General features: G+C 53.5%; 1 protein-coding gene across 2 annotated transcripts in view; it reads left to right on the top strand.

Moving 5' to 3' along the window:
- rasa3 (RAS p21 protein activator 3) overlaps positions 1-27234 on the top strand; it is a 270301-nt gene that overhangs the window by 167893 nt on the left and 75174 nt on the right. For both annotated transcript variants that reach the window (XM_072476016.1, XM_072476017.1), the window contains exons 8-12: positions 1350-1426; positions 1829-1933; positions 4580-4733; positions 9311-9459; positions 21713-21827. In XM_072476016.1, the coding sequence (XP_072332117.1) occupies positions 1350-1426; positions 1829-1933; positions 4580-4733; positions 9311-9459; positions 21713-21827 (600 nt within the window). The remainder of the gene's footprint in view (positions 1-1349; positions 1427-1828; positions 1934-4579; positions 4734-9310; positions 9460-21712; positions 21828-27234) is intronic.

Raw genomic sequence — 27234 nt, 5'->3', positions numbered from 1 at the left:
CTCCCCATTCCCCATCCTCCCCATTCCCATCCTCTCCATTCCCATCCTCCCCATTCCCCATCCTCCCCATTCCCCATCCTCCCCATTCCCATCCTCCCCATTCCCCATCCTCTCCATTCCCATCCTCCCCATTCCCATCCTCCCCATTCCCATCCTCTCCATTCCCATCCTCCCCATTCCCCATCCTCCCCATTCCCATCCTCTCCATTCCCATCCTCCCCGTTCCCCATTCCCATCCTCCCCATTCCCATCCACCCATTCCCCATCCTCCTCAGTCCCATCCTCTCCATTCCCATCCTCCCCATTCCCATCCTCTCCATTCCCCATCCTCCCCATTCCCCATCCCCTCCATTCCCATCCTCTCCATTCCCATCCTCCCCATTCCCATCCTCTCCATTCCCCATCCTCCCCATTCCCATCCTCCCCATTCCCATCCTCCCCATTCCCCATCCTCCCCAATTCCATCCTCCCCATTCCCGTCCTCGCCATTCCCATCCTCTCCATTTCTCATCCTCCCCATTCCCCATCCTCCCCATTCCCATCCTCTCTATTCCCCATCCTCCACATTCCCTATTCCCATCCTCTCCATTCCCATCCTCCCCATTCCCCATCCTCTCTATTCCCTATCCTCCCCATTCCCCATTCCCATCCTCTCCATTCCCATCCTCCCCATTCCCCATCCTCCCCATTCCCCATCCTCCCCATTCCCCATCCTCCCCATTCGGCCCATTGTGATAGCCCTGGAGATATCAACAACAATCTGATCACAGGGTCTGCTGTCAATGTTCACTTCCACGTCATCCCACCCTGAATGTGAGCAGCTAATGGGCTCTGCTCGTACATCCTATCCCTAAAGAACCTACTCCACCGAGCGTATGTCTGGCCAGAACATAATGCACACGCCTGTCTCACCACCCTTTGATGTGCTATATGCACTGCAGCAACTCACCAAGCCCCCTTAGACAGCACCTTCCAACCCCATGACCACCTCCACCTAGAAGGACAAGAGTAGCAGGTACCTGGAACAGCACCACCTGGAGGCTCACCTCAAAGTCACTCACCATCTCTGTTCCTTCACTGGTGGGGTTAAAATATTGGAACCCCCTTCCTAACTGCACTGTGGGTGTACCTACACCACATGGACTGCAGCGGTTCAAGAAGGCAGCTCACCACCACCTTTTGAAGGGCAATTAGGGATGGGCAACAGACGTTGGTCTAGCCTGCAACACCCACATCCTGTGAATGAATGTAAAAACTGTATTGGATCTTGGTCTTAACAGTTACATGCAAACGTAAACTCAAAGGGAATTTTAACCCCTCCCATCGTTGACTTGTTTCTTTCAATGTAGGTGACAAGATCGTGTAGCTACAATCGAAAGTCACACTTTGATGTCGAGGAGGAACATGTCGAGAAGATGGAAATCAGGTGAGGAGATTTACTGGAAGCTCATTCAGCCGATGATTCATTTCCAATTTTAGGTGAAGAAATATTCTTATTCCCTGGGATTGGACGGGATTTTATTTGTTTCTGTGCAGAGCTTGTGGGACCGCTTAGTGATGCGGTTAATTGGACAGGGCCGAATCGGCTCTCCAGGTGGGATTCCAGCGCCGTGCCCACTTAAGTATGCTCCGAGTGTGAGCCAGTTGACGCCAGCTGGGGCAGGCCTGGAGCATCGGTAACTGTTTCGGGACTCTCCCGGAATTCTCCCGACACAGCGGGATTTACGTTGGGTGTAATGCAGCTGCAACATTGCCGACAATGTTTACAGTTTTTCATGCCTTGTGATGTGTTTTACTTCTCCTGAGAGACTGAACGTTATTTTTCTAGGATTGACCTTTGGAACGCCAGTAACCTCAAGTTTGGCGATGAATTTCTCGGAGAATTGCGCCTCCCTTTGAAGATTTTAAAGCAGTCTTCTTTCCATCAAGCATGGTAATTGAAAGCACACTCAGTTTAACAATTCCTTTTTTAATGGCACATGGCAGATACTGAACAGCAGTTAACACGTTGAGTTGTGTTCAAGTGTTAAGCATAGAACCACAGAATCCCTGCAGTGCAGAAGGAGGCCGTTCAACCCGTCAAGCCTGCACCGACCCTTGAGAAGCTCACCTTACCTGGTCCCCCCTATCCCCGTAACCACACATAACTATCTTTGGCCTGTGGGGGGAAACCGGAGCACCCGGAGGAAACCCACGCAGACACGGGGAGAACGTGCAGACTCCGCACAGGCAGTGACCCGAGGCAGCAGTGCTAACCACTGTGCCGCCGTGTCCCAAGGCCAGAGGGAGGGTATAGGTTCTACAACTTGAGCTTCACTCGCCTGGGTTAGGCAGAGGAAAACCGGCCCTTCCAGAGTTGCAATCCAGAAACCGCTCCATGAAGTTCACAGGGCGAGTGTGCAGGAGTGAAGAGCAGAATTATGGTTCCCAACCTCCTCTCTGGATGGTCAAGTAGTTAACTTCAGCACTGTTGACCACCTCACTCAAGGTACTGTTGCGATCGTTTAGAAAGAGAGAAATCAATGGTACAGCTCTTGTTGAACAATCACAATGTGTTAACAGAGCACGCAGTTATTCATGTGAAAATTGTCCAGCAAGATCAGGAAATGAAGAGAGACATTCGGAGCCATGAACCTCCAAAACCTGTTGGTCAACTATCGCCCCTCAACGGTTTATTTCATACAAACAGTATCTCAGCTTCGAACTCCTGGATTTGTAAGAACTTGTTGGATTTATATATGAACATACGAATCAGGACCAGGAGGAGGCCACTCGTCCCCTCGAGCCTGCTACCCCATTCAATAAGATCGTAGCTGAACTGATTGTAACCTCAACTCCGCATTGCTGCCGACCCCCCCCCCCCCCCCCCCCCCCGATAACCTTTCAGATTTACACATTGTTTATCCATTAAACTCACCACAAAAAGTTAGCACTGGTAATTTATGGCATAAGGACCTCTTTAGCAACATTTTTTAAATTGTTAAGGGTGAAGGGTGCATTTATTACCCACCCCTAATTGCCCCTATATTTCTGCAATGCCAATCAAACTCCCTCTGGCCCAAAAAGTGAACTGTTTGCACCCAGGAGTGTCATTCCCACAGCACCAAAATTGTTGTTTGAGAGGTTAAAAAAAAAACCTGTAACTTCAGTTTTGTCCTTTTCCTTTGTGTTTTTCTCTCTTTCTTAATCCAATCTTTCTCTCCCTCTCTTTGGGAACAATTTTATGTTCCCCAGTTGTCGGGGGTGAAGTGGGTTAGTCCTGTAAAATTCCCCAGATGGCCCTCCCACCACCCCCCTGCCCGCCCCCGACCTGTCTGCAATCCCGCCCTCTCCAAAACGAGGCCTGAAATTTTGATTGGCTTCCAACTCTGCAGGACCGGGTGAAGGAGAGGAAACCCTGTCTCCAGCCAATGAATGCTCCTCGAAGCTGTGGGGCTGTTGTGATCGCCCGGGGTGTGTTTCCCACTGACTGTTCGGGATTCAGGCCAGTCGGAAAATCCTGCTCTTCATTTCTCCTTCCATCCCGGATCCGACTCCAATTCACCCGATTTCCGTCTCCAGCATTTCTCTGTTTCTCTCTCAATCGTTAAATCTTATTGGTTAAGGAGATTGACTATTGGTTCCATCATTTACTGAGGTCCCAGATGCTCCATTGCCGTTACTCTAAGAGTGGCGTAGTGGTATTGTCACTGGACTAGTAATCCAGAGACCCAGGGTATTGCTCTGAGGACCCAGGTTCGAATCCACCCCCACTGCAGGCGATGAAATTTGAATTCAATAAAAATCTGAAATTAAAAGCTAATGATGACCATGAAACCATTGTCGATTGTCGTAAAAACCCACCTGGTTCACTAATGTCCTTTAGGGAAGAAAATCTGCCGCCCTTACCCGGTCTGGTCTACACGTGACTCCAGACCCATAGCCTTAACTTCACTCTGAAATGGCCAAGCGAGACCCTCCGTTCCAAGGCAATTAGGGACGGGCAACAAGCACTGGCTTAGCCCAGAGACACTCACATCCCACGAGTTAATAAATAAAAGCAACTATCAGCTCGCACTCCAGCATAATCTGGGCCATTATCTAGGTTTTTATTCTCTCCTCGCCAGTATTTATTTCCCATTTATTGTTGCCCTGAGGGTTGTTCACCAGGATCAACCTGGGTCTGGAGTCACACGTTGGTCAGGTTGCATAAGGATGGCAAATTCCCTTCCCTAAAGGACATTCGGAAATTGGATGGGTTTTTCCAGCAATCACGTTGACCTTATTTGTTTATCACCAGTATTTTTTGGAAACTAATGGATGAGATCTCTCATTCTGTGGATCACGAGTCGGATCACGGGTTTATTGAACGTAATTTCCGAATATCCCACACCGGGATTTAATTGACAATCTCTGCGTGATAGCCAAGGTCTCGATCTGGATACGTGGGTCACAGTGGGTAAATCTTGTGGAACACCATATCGAGTTTATGCAATAAGCAAGTGTGCAGAGGGTGAGGAATGTTTATTTGGTATTTATCAATTTCGTAATATCTGTGATTAGAAAATCAACAATATTCTTCCCTGATGTGGCGTCACAGGTACTTCCTGCAGCCCCGGGATAACAGCAAGCCTGTTAAACCCATTGGCCTCGGTTCCCTGCGACTGAATGTTGTCTACACTGAGGATCACGTTTTTCCATCTCAATTCTACGACCCGTTGAGAGATCTTTTATTAAAATCAGCAGATGTCGAGGTAAGATTGTGCATTTCTTTTTTTAAAATCGATTTAGAGTACCCAATTATTTTTTTCCCCAATTAAGGGGCAATTTAGCGCGGCCAATCCACCTACCCTGCACACCTTTGGGTTGTGGGGGCGAAACCCACGCAAAGACGGGGAGAATGTGCAAACTCCGCATGGACTGTGACCCGGGGCCGGGATCGAACCTGGGACCTCGGCGCTGTGAGGCAGCAGTGCTAACCACTGCGCCACCGTTACGCCCAAAGATTGTGCATTGCTAACCCTGATCTTACCCCAAACCCTAACCCAAATTAGGGAATGAAAGCACCGAATCGGCATATTAGACAATAAGGAGGAACCAAACCATTATTGAAATCTGGGAAATTAATTACTAAATCGGCAGATTATTTGTTCAACTGTCAGAACTGAATAATAAAATAGAACAGAAAAAAAACAGATAATACCGCAAATACTCAGCAAGTCTGCGGGGAGAGAAGTAGAGAGTTGGGGGGAGTTGTCCACCCGCTCCCAGGCCGTGTATCTCAGCGGGATCTGGTCCCGTGACTGTCAACGGGATTTCCCATCGGAACCAACCCCGCCATCGAGGGCAAGGTAAAGATGGGGCACCTGGAAAAGCGGAAAAGGCTCTCGTAACTCAGGAATATCGGGAGGAACGTAGGGGGAACCGCAGGTGTGAAAACTGTCTCCCCTACACTGTGTAGCGACAGAGTATCCCACACTCCCATTCTTCCTGACCAACCCACCTTCCTCCACCCCCTCCACCAGCCAACCCATCGTCACCCCTCCCCACCAGTCAACACCTCCCCCACCCCTCCCCCACCAGCCACCCCCTCCCCACTAGCCAATCCCTCCCCACCAGCCAATCCCTTCCCCACCAGCCAATCCCACCCTACCAGCCAATCCAACAAAAAAAAGCCAGCTTCACCGAGGAGCAAGGGGAAGAATTGTTCCTTCTTCAGAGACAGGGTAGTTCTGTTCAAGTTGCAGAGCACCTTGATTTGCCCACACTTGGGCCCCGCATCGTGACTTACACTGTACAAAGCACAGCAGCGCGAGAGATTAATTGTGAGGTTATCTGAGCCCTCACCCCACTGCCGACCCCTTCAGTCTGCAGTTTACCCTTTGTTCTGAGACCTTGCCCAGTTTAGATTTTCCAGAATTCGTTCTGACCCTTGGTTAGACGACACTTGGAGAACTGTGGACAGCTCTCGTTTCACAAAAAATATACAGAGGCATTGGGAAGATGTAAAACTGAATTATACAGAGAAATATAGAATATAGAAGCAGGAGGAGGCCATTCGGCCCTTCGAGCCTGCTCCGATTCATTATGATCATGGCTGATCATCAAGTTCTATGCCCTGATCCCGCCTTCCGCCCATATCTCCTGATCCCTTTCGCCCCAAGAGCTGTATCTAATTCCTTCTCGAAATTACACAACGTTTTGGCCTCAACTACTTTCTGTGGGAGTGAATTCCACAGATTCACCGCTCTCTGGGTGAAGAGATTTCTCCTCACCTCAGTCCTAAAAGGTTTACCCCTTATCCTCAAACTATGACCCCCCTAGTCCTGGACACCCCCCACCATGGGGAACATTCTTTCTGAATCTACCCTGTCTAATCCTGGTAGAATTTTATAAGTTTCTATGAGATCCGCTCTCACTCGTCTAAACTCCAATGAATATAATCCTAACCGACTTAGTCTCTCCTCATCTGACAGTCCCGCCATCCCAGGAATCAGCCTGGTAAACCTTCGCTGTCCTCCCTCCATAGCAAGAACATCCTTCCTCAGATAAGGACACCAAAACTCCCCACAATACTCCAGGTGTGGCCTCACCAATACCCTGTACAATTGTAGTAAAACATCCCTATTCCTATCCTCAAATCCTCTCGCTATGAAGCCAACATACCATTCACCTTCTTTACTGCCGGTTGTACCTGCGCGCTTACTTTCAGCGACTGATGCACGAGGACACCAAGGTCTCGCTGAGTATCCGCCTCTCTCAATTCACACCCATTCAAATAATAATCTGCCTGCCTATTTTTGCTACTGAAGTGGATAACCTCACATTTATCCACATTATACTGCATCTGCCATGCATCTGCCCACTCACTCAGCCTGTCCAAATCCCACTGAAGCATCTCTGTATCCTCCTCACAGCTCACCCTCCCACCCAACTTCGTATCATCTGCAAATTTGGAGACAATACATTGAGTTCCCTCATCCACATCATTAATATAACTGGGAGATTGTAACAATCAGGAAAGGGTGAACAGGTTGCGACTCTTTTCTCTGGAACAGAGAAGTCTGAGGTTGTTGAGATTCTAAAGGTTTGTATTAGGTTGGACGTACAGGAAATGTTTTCCTTTGTGAAGGGGACTGAAAAAGGAATCCTAAACATAAGACAGTCGAGAGGGAGGTGAAGAGTATCGATATACTTAAGGGGAATCTAGAGGGACGAGGAAATAAAAGAATCTGCTGCTTGGTGAGCTGAGATGAAGGAGGCTCGTGTGGAGCGGAAACACCAGCACCAAGCAGCTGGGCCGAATGGCCTGGTTCTGTGATGGAAGTGTAATTTTCCTGCAGTTCAGTGTTGTGAATTCAGAACAGGATTAGTTTCATGATGAGGAATTAGCCGCACCCTCCTGGTGTTCTTTCGTTCCTCTTGAAGTGACCATTCTGCCTGCTGGCCCTGTTGTCTGATGTTGCTGTGCAGTTGTACAGCGCATCGCTGCCCTCTCCTGTTGGTGTTTTGTTATTGCATCGCCTGCAAACAGCAACTGGACACTGCAGCCACGGCAAACATCACATTATTCCAAAGGGAATTAGATCAGTATCTGAACATGAAAGGATTGTGTGTGGGACGGGGTTTCGGGACAAGGTGCTGTCGAGAATAGAGGTTGGCAAGGGCAGAGTGTCCGAATTCACTGACTGGGAGGGTGCCCGATAGGCGTAGCTAAGCGAAAGTGGGAGGAGGAGCTGGAGGGGGAGGGGGGGGGGGGGTGAGCTGGAGGCTGGGTTATGGGAGGAGGTTCTGAGGAGAGTGAATGGGTCCTCATCGTGCGCCAGACGGAGTCTCATTCAATTTAAGGTGGTCCATCGGGTGCAAATGACGGTGGCTAGACTGAGGGTGTGCCGGCGGTGGGCGGGGGGAGCACGAATCTGGGCCTGTCTGAACCGCAGGGATTTTGGCCGGGGGGGGGGGGGGGGGACGTGATGTCGGAGGTACTGGGGGGTGAAGGCGGTCCTGAGTCCAGAATTGCCGATTATCGGAGTGTCAGAAGACCCGGGAGTCCAGGGGGTGAGAGAGACCGCGACCTGCCCTTTGCCTCTCTGGCAGCCCGGGGACGGACGCTGTTGGGGTGGAGGGATTCTGGGACTCCGAAGCTGGGGCTGTGGGTGTGAGCGACCTCGCAGCATTCCTTAGGCTGGGGAAAATTAAATTCACCTTAAGGGGGTCGATCGAAGGGATCGCCCGGAGATGGAAACCGTTCATCGACTTCTTCCAGGGCTGTTCAGTCAGCGGGCCGGGGGTGAGGGGGGGCGGGGGGGGGAGGTGAGGGGGTGGGGGGGGGTGTTTGGGCTGAACAAGAAGTCGGGGGGGGGGGGGGTGTGTGGGCTGAACAAGAAGAAGGAGGAGGCAGAGCGGGTGGGCGGTTTGATAGGGAGGGCGAGCTACGGTAGTTGGTTATTTATTGAGTTATACTGTGATCTCCCATTTGTTGGGGGCGATTCTCCGATATGGAGGCCGTCGTGTTTCATGACGGCGCGAATGGGGCCCGGGCACGACCTGTGAGGGCCAACACGGCGCTGGAGCGGTTCGCGCCGCTCCAACCTCCGTACGCGGCACCAAATGTGCACCGCGCCAACCCGTGCATGCCCAGTTGGGCCGCGCCATCCTACGCCTGCGCGGTGAACTTCTTACGCGCGTCGGCCCCGACCCAACATGGGGTCGGTGTTCAGGGGCTGGCCGTGCCGGAAAGTAGGCCCGGGGGGGGGAGGCCGGCCCGCCGATCGGTGGGCTCCGATTGCGGGCCAGACCCCACCGGAGGCCCCCGACCGTTCGCACAGAGTTCCCGCCGGCAGCGACCAGGGCGAACGGCGGCGGCGGGACCCTGTCATATCGGCCCCGCCGACTCCAGCGGCCAGCGCCGCGCAAATGGCGCCGGTTCCCCGCACCTCGGAGAATCGGGCGCCGGATTCGGGGCGTCGTGGCGCGGTAGCTCCGACTCTTCGGCCCGGAGCTCGGAGAATCGTCCCCGTTATCTTTTTTATCTTGGCGGTGGTTGTGTTTGATATTTATTTATAAAGTGCCTTAATAAAAATATTTTTTAAAAAAAGGATTGTGTGTGGGGAGGAGAGACAGGGAGTCGGTTATTAGAGTTGGCAGCTCCTGCTGGTGAGCTGGCACAGGTGTGATGGGCCGAATGTCCTCCCTGTCCAATCAGCAGGCTCCTCTTCCCGTTGTGGATCTTATTGTTTCCAATCTTCCTGCCGTGACGGCTGGAACATGGAGTGGCCGTTTTCTTGTGGACAGGGAACACTGACGCTGTTTTTCTCCCCCACCCCCACAGCCAGTTTCTGCGTCAGCCGCTCACGTCCTGGGAGAGGTTTGTCGCGAGAAGCAGGAAGCAGCCATTCCCCTGGTCAGACTCTTTCTGCATTACGGGAAGATTGTTCCTTTCATCAGCGCCATTGCAAATGCTGAAATAAACAGAACCTTGTGAGTAAATAGATTAAACTAGCCGCCATGCTGCCTGCGAGTGCTGTCTGTGTCAGTGCACAAGCTGTTTTTTGCTGCCTCTTGCTATCTGTTGTGAACACGCGGTCCCGCTCCGGCAGCGCTTCCATTTTAAAATCTTCATCCTTGTTTTCAGTTTCCTCCATGGCCTCGCTCCTCCCTCTCCCTCTGACCTCCACGAGTCCCACTCTCCTCTGAGAACTGTTACTGTCCTCTAATTCCGGCCACTTGCCCATTCCCCAAATGTAATTGTTCCACCCTTGGCAGCCGTGACTTCAGCTGCCTGAGCCTCAAGCTCCGGAATTCCCTCCACCTCTCCCTCCACAGTCCATCAAAGTATAGGCCACAGTTTGTACAGTTTCGCCCCCCTGGCGACGGACAGCTCCTCCACCGCCCCTCAAAGCCCTCCTCTGACCCCCTCAACTCAAACTTAATCTTTTCCAGCCGGAGAACGTCGTACAAATCCGCCAGCCAGGCCGCCACTCCCGGCGGCGGTTCCGGCCTCCAATTAAACAGGATCCTTCGCCGGGCAATCAGGGAGGCGAAGGCCACGACATCGGCCCCATCCCCCCTATCCCCTCCAGCGGCTCCGGCTCCTTCGACACCCCAAAGATACCACCATGGGGTCCGGCCTGACCTCAGCCCCCACTACCCTGGATAACGTCCTGAACACCGTCTCCCAAAAGCTCTCCAGCTTCTCACACACATCGACCACCCCCTGGAGAAACCCGCTCATCCTCACCTGAGTCACATACACCTGTGCACCAGTTTGAACTAAATCAAGCTCATCCTCGCTGCATCACCTCACTCCAGAGACCCCCCAACCTATCTCCCACTCCAACTCCTCCCATTTACACTTTATCCTCACCACCTGCTCCCCCAACCATCCACATCTATGTCCCCAATCCTCCCCTCCCCCAAATTGTCAGGGGGCAGCAGTTGCTCCAACGTGTACCCCAGTACCTGGGGGAACGTCCCCCACACCTTCCGCGCGAAGTCCCTCACCTGCATGAACCTAAACACACTGCCCCTCGGCAGCTCAAACCGCTCACGCAGCTCGTCCATCCCCACTAACTACCCCTCTGAGTCATATCCCTAACCCGCTCCAGCCCCTCCTCTCTCAATGTCCCATCCATCTGCCCCCGCACCCCCCAGCTTAAACCTGTGGTTCCCACACAGTGGCGTCAGCAACGACATTTTATCCAACTTAAAATGCCTCCTCAACTGTTCCTATATCCTGACAGGCGACTGCACCGCCGGACTTCACGTATATTTCCCCGGAGCTAACAGCGACGGGGCCATCACCAGGGCCCTCAGACTAGACCCCCTGCAGGACTCCTCCTGATCCACTAACCCCCCCCCCCCCCAAACACCTCACGGTCTCCACGTTCGCAGCCCAGTAACAGTGCATCAGTTCAGAAGCACCAACCCCCCTTTCTGCCTCTACCTCTGTAACAGAGCCCACCTCACCCTCGGTACCTTCCCCACCCAATGGAGAACGATCAGGAGGGTCTGAAAGAGAAACAGGAACCTTCATCCTTACCACCTGCCCCCTCCCTGCCAACGTCAAGTGCAAAGTATCCCATCTCTTGCGATCCTCCTGAACCTCCTCCACCAACGCTGTCAAGTTCCACCTGCGCATCGCCGCCCACTCACTTGGATCCCCAAATACCTAAATCACTCTCTTGCTACCTTAAGCAGTGTCGTGTTGGGTGCTCTGCTACACAGACAAACCAACACGGTTGCGGAAGGAACAACTCAGTCTTATTACTAACAATATTAACATTTGTAAACTGGTTGCTGTGGTTCGTTCATTACCCTCTAACCTGTGGACCCAGCCCTAACACTATGTTGGAGAGGCACTCAGCACATGGTGAATGTCTGAGTGGCTTGCTGTGAGCTCTGTGCCCTGAGCTGTCTCCTGCTGGAATGAGCGGGAAGTGTCGTGTTCCCCGTTTTATAGTGCATGTGCTCTTGCCTGTGATTGGCTGTGATGTTTCGTGTGTGTTGATTGGTCCGTTGATCTGTCTATCAGTGTGTATGTGTGTTTGCACCATGATGTTTATCTGAATATCATGACAAGCAGTAGTGCTCCCAAATTACCCGCCCCCCCACACCCCGCTGCATTCACCGGAAACACCTTGCTCTCCCCAACGTTCAGCTTATATCCAGAGAAGGCCCCAACTCTCTCCAACAGACCTATAATCTCCAGCGGGTCCGACACAAACAGCGGCAGCTGAGCTGCCTACAACACCCAATGCTCCCTACTGCCCCCCCTCCCCCCCCGCCGTTCCCCCAACTCGCAATCCCTCGCCACTGAACCAGCACCTGAAGGGCCATCGCCAATAACAACGGCGACAGCAGGTACCCTGCCTCGTTCCCCTATTCAGCCCCAAATACTCTGAACTCGTCTCATTTATTCGCACACGAGCCTCTGAGGCCGTGTACAAATGTCGAACCCACACCGCAAACCAAACCCAAACCTTCCCACAATTCCGAACAGCTACCTCCACTCTACCCGATCAAAGGCCTTCTCCGAATCCATGGATACAATAACCTCCGGCGCCCGCACCCCTCCGACGGAGTCGTAACCACATTCAGCAGCCTCCAAGCGTTACTGGAGAGCTGCCTACCGTTCACAAAACCCGTTTGGTCCTTCCTCGGGGACTGCCTCTGACACACACCCCTGCAACCTACCTCCCCCCCCCCCCGGGATCCTGAAACTCCACGGATCACCATTCCCATTCTCTTCACTGACCCTCCCAGCTCCCTCACCGTCCTCGACCTTCCCGACTTGGGGCTTGGCCTCTACACCCTGGGCTCCACCATCCGGTTACAATCCCCTCCCATGACCAGCTGGTGCCAATCCAAGTCGAGAATTGCCCCCAGTGCTCTCTTTACAAACCCCGCATTGCCCCAGTGAGGCGCATAAACATTGACTAACACCCCTAGCATTCCCTCCAGCACCCCTCTCAATACCACAAACACAAACATGCGTCTCAGCTCCGCTCTCAGACTCTTCAGGTGCGCAGAAACCTGGGACATCGTTACCAGTCCATCTAACCCGTGAACATTCCATATCACTATTCCTACCGGAGGCGTCCGCTCCACCGTCCTCTACCGTTCCCCATGTGGTCACTGTGGGTGTGGTCACTATCGGTGTGGTCACTCAGTGTGGTCACTGAGGGTGTGGTCACTGGGTGTGGTCACTGAGGGTGTGGTCACTGTGGGTGTGGTCACTGTGGGTGTGGTCACTGTGGGTGTGGTCACTCTCAGTGTGGTCACTGTGGGTGTGGTCACTGTCGGTGTGGTCACTGAGGGTGTGGTCACTATGGGTGTGGTCACTGTGGGTGTGGTCTCTGTGGGTGTGGTCACTGTGGGTGTGGTCGCTCTCAGTGTGGTCACTGTGGGTGTGGTCACTGTGGGTGTGGTCACTGTCAGTGTGGTCACTGTCGGTGTGGTCACTATGGGTGTGGTCACTGTGGGTGTGGTCACTGGGTGTGGTCTCTGTGGGTGTGGTCACTGTGGGTGTGGTCACTCAGTGTGGTCACTGTGGGTGTGGTCACTGTGGGTGAGGTCACTGAGGGTGTGGTCCCTGTGGGTGAGGTCACTGAGGGTGTGGTCACTGAGGGTGTGGTCACTGAGGGTGTGGTCCCTGTGGGTGTGGTCACTGTGGGTGTGGTCACTATTGGTGTGGTCACTCAGTGTGGTCACTGTGGGTGTGGTCACTGAGGGCGTGGTCACTGTGAGACTGGTCACTATCGGTGTGGTCACTCAATGTGGTCACTGTGGGTGTGGTCACTGTGGGTGTGGTCACTGAGGGTGTGGTCACTATTGGTGTGGTCACTGAGGGTGTGGTCCCTGTGGGTGTGGTCACTGTGGGTGTGGTCACTATTGGTGTGGTCACTCAGTGTGGTCACTGTGGGTGTGGTCACTGAGGGCGTGGTCACTGTGAGACTGGTCACTATCGGTGTGGTCACTCAATGTGGTCACTGTGGGTGTGGTCACTGTGGGTGAGGTCACTGTGGGTGAGGTCACTGTGGGTGTGGTCACTGGGTGTGGTCACTGAGGGTGTGGTCCCTGTGGGTGTGGTCACTGAGGGTGTGGTCACTATGGGTGTGGTCACTGTGGGTGTGGTAACTCAGTGTGGTCACTGTGGGTGTGGTCACTATTGGTGTGGTCACTCTCAGTGCGTTCACTGTGGGTGTGGTCACTGGGTGTGGTCACTGTGGGTGTGGTCACTGTGGGTGTGGTCACTCTCAGTGTGGTCACTGTGGGTGTGGTCACTGCCGGTGTGGTCACTGAGGGTGTGGTCACTGTGGGTGTGGTCACTGTGGGTGTGGTCACTGTGGGTGTGGTCACTCTCAGTGTGGTCACTGTGGGTGTGGTCACTCTCGGTGTGGTCACTGTGGGTGTGGTCACTGTGGGTGTGGTCACTGTGGGTGTGGTCACTGTGGGTGTGGTCACTGTGGGTGTGGTCACTGAGGGTGTGGTCACTGTGGGTGTGGTCACTCTCAGTGTGGTCACTGTGGGTGTGGTCACTCTCGGTGTGGTCACTATGGGTGTGGTCACTGTGGGTGTGGTCACTGGGTGTGGTCTCTGTGGGTGTGATCACTGTGGGTGTGGTCACTCTCAGTGTGGTCACTGTGCGTGTGGTCACTGTGGGTGTGGTCACTGTCGGTGTGGTCACTGTCGGTGTAGTCACTATGGGTGTGGTCACTGTGGGTGTGGTCACTGGGTGTGGTCTCTGTGGGTGTGGTCACTGTGGGTGTGGTCACTCAGTGTGGTCACTGTGGGTGTGGTCACTGTGGGTGTGGTCACTGAGGGTGTGGTCACTCTCAGTGTGGTCACTGTGGGTGTGGTCACTGAGGGTGTGGTCACTGAGGGTGTGGTCACTGTGGGTGTGGTAACTGAGGGTGTGGTCCCTGTGGGTGTGGTCACTGAGGGTGTGGTCCCTGTGGGTGTGGTCACTGAGGGTGTGGTCACTGTGGGTGTGGTCACTGAGGGTGTGGTCACTATGGGCATGGTCACTGATGGTGTGGTCACTATGGGTGTGGTCACTGTGGGTGTGGTCACTGTGGGTGTGGTAACTCAGTGTGGTCACTGAGGGTGTGGTCACTGAGGGTGTGGTCACTGTGGGTGTGGTCACTGAGGGTGTGGTCACTATGGGCATGGTCACTGAGGGTGTGGTCACTATGGGTGTGGTCACTGTGGGTGTGGTCACTGTGGGTGTGGTAACTCAGTGTGGTCACTGTGGGTGTGGTCACTATTGGTGTGGTCACTCAGTGTGGTCACTGTGGGTGTGGTCACTGAGGGCGTGGTCACTGTGAGACTGGTCACTATTGGTGTGGTCACTCAATGTGGTCACTGTGGGTGTGGTCACTGTGGGTGTGGTCACTGGGTGTGGTCACTGACGGTGTGGTCACTGTGGGTGTGGTCACTGTGGGTGTGGTCACTGGGTGTGGTCACTGGGTGTGGTCACTGACGGTGTGGTCACTGTGGGTGTGGTCACTGTGGGTGAGGTCACTGTGGGTGAGGTCACTGTGGGTGTGCTCACTGTGGGTGTGGTCACTGGGTGTGGTCACTGACGGTGTGGTCACTGTGGGTGTGGTCACTGTGGGTGTGGTCACTGAGGGTGTGGTCACTGTGGGTGTGGTCACTGTGGGTGTGGTCACTGTGGGTGTGGTCACTCAGTGTGGTCACTGTGGGTGTGGTCACTGTGGGTGAGGTCACTGGGTGAGGTCACTGTGGGTGTGGTCACTGGGTGTGGTCACTGGGTGTGGTCACTATCGGTGTGGTCACTCAGTGTGGTCACTGTGGGTGTGGTCACTGTGGGTGTGGTCACTGGGTGTGGTCACTATCGGTGTGGTCACTCAGTGTGGTCACTGTGGGTGTGGTCACTCTCGGTGTGGTCCCTGTGGGTGTGGTCACTGTGGGTGTGGTCACTGTGGGTGTGGTCACTGTCGGTGTGGTCACTCTCAGTGTGGTCACTGTGGGTGTGGTCACTGCGGGTGTGGTCACTGAGCGTGTGGTCACTGTGGGTGTGGTCACTGCGGGTGTGGTCACTGAGGGTGTGGTCACTGAGGGTGGTCACTGCGGGTGTGGTCACTGCGGGTGTGGTCACACAGTGTGGTCTCTGTGGGTGTGGTCACTGTGGGTGTGGTCTCTGTGGGTGAGGTCACTGTGGGTGTGGTCTCTGTGGGTGTGGACACTGTGGGTGTGGTCTCTGTGGGTGTGGTCACTGTGGGTGTGGTCACTGAGGGTGTGGTCACTGTGGGTGTGGTCACTGTGGGTGTGGTCACTATGGGTGTGGTCCCTGTGGGTGTGGTCACTGTGGGTGTGGTCACTGAGGGTGTGGTCACTGTGGGTGTGGTCACTGTGGGTGTGGTCACTGTGGGTGTGGTCACTCAGTGTGGTCACTGTGGGTGTGGTCACTGTGGGTGTGGTCACTCTCAGTGTGGTCACTGTGGGTGTGGTCACTGCCGGTGTGGTCACTGAGGGTGTGGTCACTGTGGGTGTGGTCACTGTGGGTGTGGTCACTGTGGGTGTGGTCACTCTCAGTGTGGTCACTGTGGGTGTGGTCACTCTCGGTGTGGTCACTGTGGGTGTGGTCACTGTGGGTGTGGTCACTGTGGGTGTGGTCACTGTGGGTGTGGTCACTCTCAGTGTGGTCACTGTGGGTGTGGTCACTCTCGGTGTGGTCACTGTGGGTGTGGTCACTGTGGGTGTGGTCACTGTGGGTGTGGTCACTGTGGGTGTGGTCACTGAGGGTGTGGTCACTGTGGGTGTGGTCACTGTGGGTGTGGTCACTCTCAGTGTGGTCACTGTGGGTGTGGTCACTCTCGGTATGGTCACTGTGGGTGTGGTCCCTGTGGGTGTAGTCACTGAGGGTGTGGTCACTATGGGTGTGGTCACTGTGGGTGTGGTAACTCAGTGTGGTCACTGTGGGTGTGGTCACTATTGGTGTGGTCACTCAGTGTGGTCACTGTGGGTATGGTCACTGAGGGCGTGGTCACTGTGAGACTGGTCACTATCGGTGTGGTCACTCAATGTGGTCACTGTGGGTGTGGTCACTGTGGGTGAGGTCACTGTGGGTGAGGTCACTGAGGGTGTGGTCCCTGTGGATGTGGTCACTGAGGGTGTGGTCACTATGGGCATGGTCACTGAGGGTGTGGTCACTATGGGTGTGGTCACTGTGGGTGTGGTCACTGAGGGTGTGGTCACTGAGGGTGTGGTCACTGTGGGTGTGGTCACTGTGGGTGTGGTCACTGTGGGTGTGGTCACTGAGGGTGTGGTCACTGTGGGTGTGGTCACTGTGGGTGTGGTCACTGTGGGTGTGGTCACTCTCAGTGTGGTCACTGTGGGTGTGGTCACTGTCGGTGTGGTCACTGAGGGTGTGGTCACTGTGGGTGTGGTCACTGTGGGTGTGGTCACTCTCAGTGTGGTCACTGTGGGTGTGGTCACTCTCGGTGTGGTCACTGTGGGTGTGGTCACTGTGGGTGTGGTCACTGTGGGTGTGGTCACTGAGGGTGTGGTCACTGGGTGTGGTCACTGTGGGTGTGGTCACTGTGGGTGTGGTCACTCTCAGTGTGGTCACTGTGGGTGTGGTCACTCTCGGTATGGTCACTGTGGGTGTGGTCCCTGTGGGTGTGGTCACTGAGGGTGTGGTCACTATGGGTGTGGTCACTGTGGGTGTGGTAACTCAGTGTGGTCACTGTGGGTGTGGTCACTATTGGTGTGGTCACTCAGTGTGGTCACTGTGGGTGTGGTCACTGAGGGCGTGGTCACTGTGAGACTGGTCACTATCGGTGTGGTCACTCAATGTGGTCACTGTGGGTGTGGTCACTGTGGGTGAGGTCACTGTGGGTGAGGTCACTGAGGGTGTGGTCCCTGTGGGTGTGGTCACTGAGGGTGTGGTCACTATGGGCATGGTCACTGAGGGTGTGGTCACTATGGGTGTGGTCACTGTGGGTGTGGTCACTGAGGGTGTGGTCACTATGGGCATGGTCACTGAGGGTGTGGTCACTGTGGGTGTGGTCACTGAGGGTGTGGTCACTGTGGGTGTGGTCACTGTGGGTGTGGTCACTGTGGGTGTGGTCACTCTCAGTGTGGTCACTGTGGGTGTGGTCACTGTCGGTGTGGTCACTGAGGGTGTGGTCACTGAGGGTGTGGTCACTGTGGGTGTGGTCACTGTGGGTGTGGTCACTCTCAGTGTGGTCACTGTGGGTGTGGTCACTCTCGGTGTGGTCACTGTGGGTGTGGTCACTGTGGGTGTGGTCACTGTGGGTGTGGTCACTGTGGGTGTGGTCACTGAGGGTGTGGTCACTGGGTGTGGTCACTGTGGGTGTGGTCACTGTGGGTGTGGTCACTCTCAGTGTGGTCACTGTGGGTGTGGTCACTCTCGGTATGGTCACTGTGGGTGTGGTCCTTGTGGGTGTGGTCACTGAGGGTGTGGTCACTATGGGTGTGGTCACTGTGGGTGTGGTAACTCAGTGTGGTCACTGTGGGTGTGGTCACTATTGGTGTGGTCACTCAGTGTGGTCACTGTGGGTGTGGTCACTGAGGGCGTGGTCACTGTGAGACTGGTCACTATCGGTGTGGTCACTCAATGTGGTCACTGTGGGTGTGGTCACTGTGGGTGAGGTCACTGTGGGTGAGGTCACTGAGGGTGTGGTCCCTGTGGGTGTGGTCACTGAGGGTGTGGTCACTATGGGCATGGTCACTGAGGGTGTGGTCACTGGGTGTGGTCACTGTGGGTGTGGTCACTGAGGGTGTGGTCACTATGGGCATGGTCACTGAGGGTGTGGTCACTGTGGGTGTGGTCACTGTGGGTGTGGTCACTGTGGGTGTGGTCACTCTCAGTGTGGTCCCTGTGGGTGTGGTCACTGTGGGTGTGGTCACTGTGGGTGTGGTCACTGAGGGTGTGGTCACTGTGGGTGTGGTCACTGTGGGTGTGGTCACTGAGGGTGTGGTCACTCTCAGTGTGGTCACTGTGGGTGTGGTCACTGGGTGTGGTCACTGTGGGTGTGGTCACTGTGGGTGTGGTCACTCTCAGTGTGGTCACTGTGGGTGTGGTCACTGCCGGTGTGGTCACTGAGGGTGTGGTCACTGTGGGTGTGGTCACTGTGGGTGTGGTCACTGTGGGTGTGGTCACTCTCAGTGTGGTCACTGGGTGTGGTCACTCTCGGTGTGGTCACTGTGGGTGTGGTCACTGTGGGTGTGGTCACTGTGGGTGTGGTCACTGTGGGTGTGGTCACTGTGGGTGTGGTCACTGAGGGTGTGGTCACTGTGGGTGTGGTCACTCTCAGTGTGGTCACTGTGGGTGTGGTCACTCTCGGTGTGGTCACTATGGGTGTGGTCACTGTGGGTGTGGTCACTGGGTGTGGTCTCTGTGGGTGTGATCACTGTGGGTGTGGTCACTCTCAGTGTGGTCACTGTGCGTGTGGTCACTGTGGGTGTGGTCACTGTCGGTGTGGTCACTGTCGGTGTAGTCACTATGGGTGTGGTCACTGTGGGTGTGGTCACTGGGTGTGGTCTCTGTGGGTGTGGTCACTGTGGGTGTGGTCACTCAGTGTGGTCACTGTGGGTGTGGTCACTGTGGGTGTGGTCACTGAGGGTGTGGTCACTCTCAGTGTGGTCACTGTGGGTGTGGTCACTGAGGGTGTGGTCACTGAGGGTGTGGTCACTGTGGGTGTGGTAACTGAGGGTGTGGTCCCTGTGGGTGTGGTCACTGAGGGTGTGGTCCCTGTGGGTGTGGTCACTGAGGGTGTGGTCACTGTGGGTGTGGTCACTGAGGGTGTGGTCACTATGGGCATGGTCACTGATGGTGTGGTCACTATGGGTGTGGTCACTGTGGGTGTGGTCACTGTGGGTGTGGTAACTCAGTGTGGTCACTGAGGGTGTGGTCCCTGTGGGTGTGGTCACTGAGGGTGTGGTCACTGTGGGTGTGGTCACTGAGGGTGTGGTCACTATGGGCATGGTCACTGAGGGTGTGGTCACTATGGGTGTGGTCACTGTGGGTGTGGTCACTGTAGGTGTGGTAACTCAGTGTGGTCACTGTGGGTGTGGTCACTATTGGTGTGGTCACTCAGTGTGGTCACTGTGGGTGTGGTCACTGAGGGCGTGGTCACTGTGAGACTGGTCACTATTGGTGTGGTCACTCAATGTGGTCACTGTGGGTGTGGTCACTGTGGGTGTGGTCACTGGGTGTGGTCACTGACGGTGTGGTCACTGTGGGTGTGGTCACTGTGGGTGTGGTCACTTGGTGTGGTCACTGGGTGTGGTCACTGACGGTGTGGTCACTGTGGGTGTGGTCACTGTGGGTGAGGTCACTGTGGGTGTGCTCACTGTGGGTGTGGTCACTGGGTGTGGTCACTGACGGTGTGGTCACTGTGGGTGTGGTCACTGTGGGTGTGGTCACTGAGGGTGTGGTCACTGTGGGTGTGGTCACTGTGGGTGTGGTCACTGTGGGTGTGGTCACTCAGTGTGGTCACTGTGGGTGTGGTCACTGTGGGTGAGGTCACTGGGTGAGGTCACTGTGGGTGTGGTCACTGGGTGTGGTCACTGGGTGTGGTCACTATCGGTGTGGTCACTCAGTGTGGTCACTGTGGGTGTGGTCACTGTGGGTGTGGTCACTGGGTGTGGTCACTATCGGTGTGGTCACTCAGTGTGGTCACTGTGGGTGTGGTCACTCTCGGTGTGGTCCCTGTGGGTGTGGTCACTGTGGGTGTGGTCACTGTCGGTGTGGTCACTCTCAGTGTGGTCACTGTGGGTGTGGTCACTGCGGGTGTGGTCACTGAGCGTGTGGTCACTGTGGGTGTGGTCACTGCGGGTGTGGTCACTGAGGGTGTGGTCACTGAGGGTGGTCACTGCGGGTGTGGTCACTGCGGGTGTGGTCACACAGTGTGGTCTCTGTGGGTGTGGTCACTGTGGGTGTGGTCTCTGTGGGTGAGGTCACTGTGTGTGTGGTCTCTGTGGGTGTGGTCACTGTGGGTGTGGTCTCTGTGGGTGTGGTCACTGTGGGTGTGGTCACTGAGGGTGTGGTCACTGTGGGTGTGGTCACTGTGGGTGTGGTCACTATGGGTGTGGTCACTGTGGGTGTGGTCACTGTGGGTGTGGTCACTGTGGGTGTGGTCACTCAGTGTGGTCACTGTGGGTGTGGTCACTGTGGGTGAGGTCACTGGGTGAGGTCACTGTGGGTGTGGTCACTGGGTGTGGTCACTGGGTGTGGTCACTATCGGTGTGGTCACTCAGTGTGGTCACTGTGGGTGTGGTCACTGTGGGTGTGGTCACTGGGTGTGGTCACTATCGGTGTGGTCACTCAGTGTGGTCACTGTGGGTGTGGTCACTCTTGGTGTGGTCCCTGTGGGTGTGGTCACTGTGGGTGTGGTCACTGTGGGTGTGGTCACTGTCGGTGTGGTCACTCTCAGTGTGGTCACTGTGGGTGTGGTCACTGCGGGTGTGGTCACTGAGCGTGTGGTCACTGTGGGTGTGGTCACTGCGGGTGTGGTCACTGAGGGTGTGGTCACTGAGGGTGGTCACTGCGGGTGTGGTCACTGCGGGTGTGGTCACTGAGCGTGTGGTCACTGTGGGTGTGGTCACTGCGGGTGTGGTCACTGAGGGTGTGGTCACTGAGGGTGGTCACTGCGGGTGTGGTCACTGCGGGTGTGGTCACACAGTGTGGTCTCTGTGGGTGTGGTCTCTGTGGGTGTGGTCACTGTGGGTGTGGTCTCTGTGGGTGTGGTCTCTGTGGGTGTGGTCACTCACGGTATGGTCACTCTCGGTGTGGTCACTGTGGGTGTGGTCACTGTGGGTGTGGTCACTCTCGGTGTGGTCACTGTGGGTGTGGTCACTGTGGGTGTGGTCACTCTCGGTGTGGTCACTCTCAGTGTGGTCACTGTGGGTGTGGTCACTCTCAGTGTGGTCACTGAGGGTGTGGTCACTCTCAGTGTGGTCACTCTCGGTGTGGTCACTCTCGGTGTGGTCACTCTCAGTGTGGTCACTCTCGGTGTGGTCACTCTCGGTGTGTTCACTCTCATTGTGGTCACTCTCAGTGTGGTCACTGAGGGTGTGGTCACTCTCGGTGTGGTCACTCTCGGTGTGGTCACTCTCGGTGTGGTCACTCTCGGTGTGGTCACTGTGGGTGTGGTCACTCTCGGTGTGGTCACTCTCGGTGTGGTCACTCTCGGTGTGGTCACTGTGTTCCGTCCAGCCATGCAGATTTGTTCCTTCGCAGGGATCCGAACACCATTTTCCGGGGAAACTCCTTAACCTCCAAGTGCATCGATGAGACGATGAAGCTTGCCGGGCGGCATTACCTCCAGGTCATCCTCAAGCCCATTGTCGACGAGGTGAGCAGCAACACCACACACTCACACACACACTCACACACACACTCACACTCAAACACCACACTCACACTCACACACACACTCAAACACCACACACTCAAACACCACACTCACACTCACACACACACTCAAACACCACACACTCAAACACCACACTCACACTCACACACACACTCAAACACACACTCACACTCAAACACCACACACACACTCAAACACCACACTCACACTCGCACTCACACACACACACACTCACACACACACTCACACTCACACTCAAACACCACACTCACACTCACACACACACTCAAACACCACACTCACACTCAAACACCACACTCACACTCAAACACCACACACACACTCAAACACCACACTCACACACACACTCAAACAACACACACACACTCAGACACCACACTCACACTCAAACACCACACACACACTCAAACACCACACTCATACTCAAACACCACACACACACTCAAACACCACTCACTCAAACACCACACACTCAAACACCACACTCACACTCAAACACCACTCACTCAAACACCACACACACACTCAAACACCACACTCACGCAAACACCACACTCACACTCACACACACACTCAAACACCACACACTCAAACACCACACTCACACTCAGACACCACACACACACTCAAACACCACACACACACACAAACACCACACACACACTCAAACACCACACTCACACTCAAACACCACTCACTCAAACACCACACCCACACTCAAACACCACACACACACTCAAACACCACACACACACTCAAACACCACTCACTCAAACACCACACACACTCAAACACCACTCACTCACACTCACACACACACTCACACTCAAACACCACACTCACACACACTCTCAAACACCACACACTCAAACACCACACTCACACTCAAACACCACACACACACTCAAACACCACACACACACTCAAACACCACACACTCAAACACCACACTCACACTCAAACACCACCCACTCAAACACCACACTCACACTCAAACACCACACTCACACTCAAACGCCACTCACTCAAACACCACACTCAAACACCACACTCACACTCAAACACCACTCGCTCACACTCAAACATCACACTCACACTCAAACACCACTCACTCAAACACCACACACACACTCAAACACCACACTCACACTCAAACACCACACACACACTCAAACACCACACTCACACTCAAGCACCACTCAAACACCACACTCAAACACCACACACACACTCAAACACCACACACACACTCAAACACCACACACACACTCAAACACCACACACTCACTAAAACACCACACTCACACTCAAACACCACTCACTCAAACACCACACACACACTCAAACACCACACACACACTCAAACCCACCACACTCACACTCAAACACCACTCACTCAAACACCACACACCCACTCAAACACCACACACACAAACACCACACACACACTCAAACACCACACACACTCAAACACAAACACACACACTCAAACACCACACACACACTCAAACACCACACACACACTCAAACACCACACACACACTCAAACACCACACACTCAAACACCACACACACACTCAAACACCACACACACACTCAAACACCACACACTCACTCAAACACCACACACACACTCAAACACCACACACACACTCAAACACCACACACACACTCAAACACCACACTCACACTCAAACACCACTCACTCAAACACCACACTCACACTCAAACACCACACACACACTCAAACACCACCCACTCAAACACCACACTCACACTCAAACACCACTCACTCAAACACCACACTCACACTCAAACACCACACTCACACTCAAACATCACACTCACACTCAAACACCACTCACTCACACTCAAACATCACACTCACACTCAAACACTACTCACTCAAACACCACACACACACTCAAACACCACACTCACACTCAAACACCACTCACTCACACTCAAACATCACACTCACACTCAAACACCACTCACTCAAACACCACACCCACACTCAAACACCACACACACACTCAAACACCACACACACACTCAAACACCACTCACTCAAACACCACACACACTCAAACACCACACTCACACTCAAACACCACTCACTCACACTCACACACACACTCACACTCAAACACCACACTCACACTCAAACACCACACACACACTCAAACACCACTCACTCAAACACCACCCACTCAAACACCACACTCACACTCAAACACCACACACACACTCAAACACCACACACACACTCAAACACCACACACTCAAACACCACACTCACACTCAAACACCACTCACTTAAACACCACACTCACACTCAAACACCACACTCACACTCAAACACCACTCACTCAAACACCACACTCACACTCAAACACCACACTCACACTCAAACACCACTTACTCACACTCAAACATCATACTCACACTCAAACACCACTCACTCAAACAAAACACACACTCAAACACCACACACACTCAAACACAACACACACACTCAAACACAACACACACACTCAAACACAACACACACACACTCAAACACCACGTACACACTCAAACACAACACACACTCAAACACCACACACTCAAACACAACACACACTCAAACACCACACACACACTCAAACACCACACACACACTCTCACACCACACACACACTCAAACACCACACTCACACTCAAACACCACACTCACACTCAAACACCACTCACTCAAACACCACACTCACACTCAAACACCACACACACACTCAAACACCACTCACTCAAACACCACCCACTCAAACACCACACTCACACTCAAACAACACTCACTCAAACACCACACTCACACTCAAACACCACACACACACTCAAACACCACACACACTCTCAAACCACACACTCACACTCAAACACCACTCACTCAAACACCACACACACACTCAAACACCACACTCACACTCAAACACCACACACACTCAAACACCACACACACACTCAAACACCACACACACACTCAAACACCACACACACAATCAAACACCACACACACACTCAAACACCACACACACACTCAAACACCACACACTCAAACACCACACACACACTCAAACACCACACACTCAAACACCACACACACACTCAAACACCACACACACTCAAACACAAACACCCACACTCAAACACCACACACACACTCAAACACAACACACACTCAAACACCACACACACACTCAAACACAACACACACTCAAACACAACACACACACTCAAACACAACACACACTCAAACACCACACACACACTCAAACACCACACACACTCAAACACCACACACACACTCTCACACCACACACACACTCAAACACCACACTCACACTCAAACACCACACTCACACTCAAACACCACTCACTCAAACACCACACTCACACTCAAACACCACACACACACTCAAACACCACTCACTCAAACACCACACTCACACTCAAACAACACTCACTCAAACACCACACTCACACTCAAACACCACACTCATACTCAAACACCACACACACACTCAAACACCACTCACTCAAACACCACACACTCAAACACCACACTCACACTCAAACACCACTCACTCAAACACCACACACACACTCAAACACCACACTCACACTCAAACACCACTCACTCACACTCACACACACACTCACGCAAACACCACACTCACACTCACACACACACTCAAACACCACACACTCAAACACCACACTCACACTCAAACACCACACACACACTCAAACACCACACACACACACAAACACCACACACACACTCAAACACCACACTCACACTCAAACACCACTCACTCAAACACCACACCCACACTCAAACACCACACACACACTCAAACACCACACACACACTCAAACACCACTCACTCAAACACCACACACACTCAAACACCACTCACTCACACTCACACACACACTCACACTCAAACACCACACTCACACACACTCTCAAACACCACACACTCAAACACCACACTCACACTCAAACACCACACACACACTCAAACACCACACACACACTCAAACACCACACACTCAAACACCACACTCACACTCAAACACCACCCACTCAAACACCACACTCACACTCAAACACCACACTCACACTCAAACGCCACTCACTCAAACACCACACTCAAACACCACACTCACACTCAAACACCACTCGCTCACACTCAAACATCACACTCACACTCAAACACCACTCACTCAAACACCACACACACACTCAAACACCACACTCACACTCAAACACCACACACACACTCAAACACCACACTCACACTCAAGCACCACTCAAACACCACACTCAAACACCACACACACACTCAAACACCACACACACACTCAAACACCACACACACACTCAAACACCACACACTCACTAAAACACCACACTCACACTCAAACACCACTCACTCAAACACCACACACACACTCAAACACCACACACACACTCAAACCCACCACACTCACACTCAAACACCACTCACTCAAACACCACACACACACTCAAACACCACACACACAAACACCACACACACACTCAAACACCACACACACTCAAACACAAACACACACACTCAAACACCACACACACACTCAAACACCACACACACACTCAAACACCACACACACACTCAAACACCACACACTCAAACACCACACACACACTCAAACACCACACACACACTCAAACACCACACACTCACTCAAACACCACACACACACTCAAACACCACACACACACTCAAACACCACACACACACTCAAACACCACACTCACACTCAAACACCACTCACTCAAACACCACACTCACACTCAAACACCACACACACACTCAAACACCACCCACTCAAACACCACACTCACACTCAAACACCACTCACTCAAACACCACACTCACACTCAAACACCACACTCACACTCAAACACCACACTCACACTCAAACACCACTCACTCACACTCAAACATCACACTCACACTCAAACACTACTCACTCAAACACCACACACACACTCAAACACCACTCACTCACACTCAAACATCACACTCACACTCAAACACCACTCACTCAAACACCACACCCACACTCAAACACCACACACACACTCAAACACCACACACACACTCAAACACCACTCACTCAAACACCACACACACTCAAACACCACACTCACACTCAAACACCACTCACTCACACTCACACACACACTCACACTCAAACACCACACTCACACTCAAACACCACACACACACTCAAACACCACTCACTCAAACACCACCCACTCAAACACCAC

Source organism: Scyliorhinus torazame, chromosome 15 (genome assembly GCF_047496885.1).
Source record: "Scyliorhinus torazame isolate Kashiwa2021f chromosome 15, sScyTor2.1, whole genome shotgun sequence".
NCBI classification, from domain to species: domain Eukaryota; kingdom Metazoa; phylum Chordata; class Chondrichthyes; order Carcharhiniformes; family Scyliorhinidae; genus Scyliorhinus; species Scyliorhinus torazame.
The sequence above is the reverse complement of the archived record's forward strand: the minus strand, read 5'-3'. Positions and strand labels throughout refer to the sequence as shown.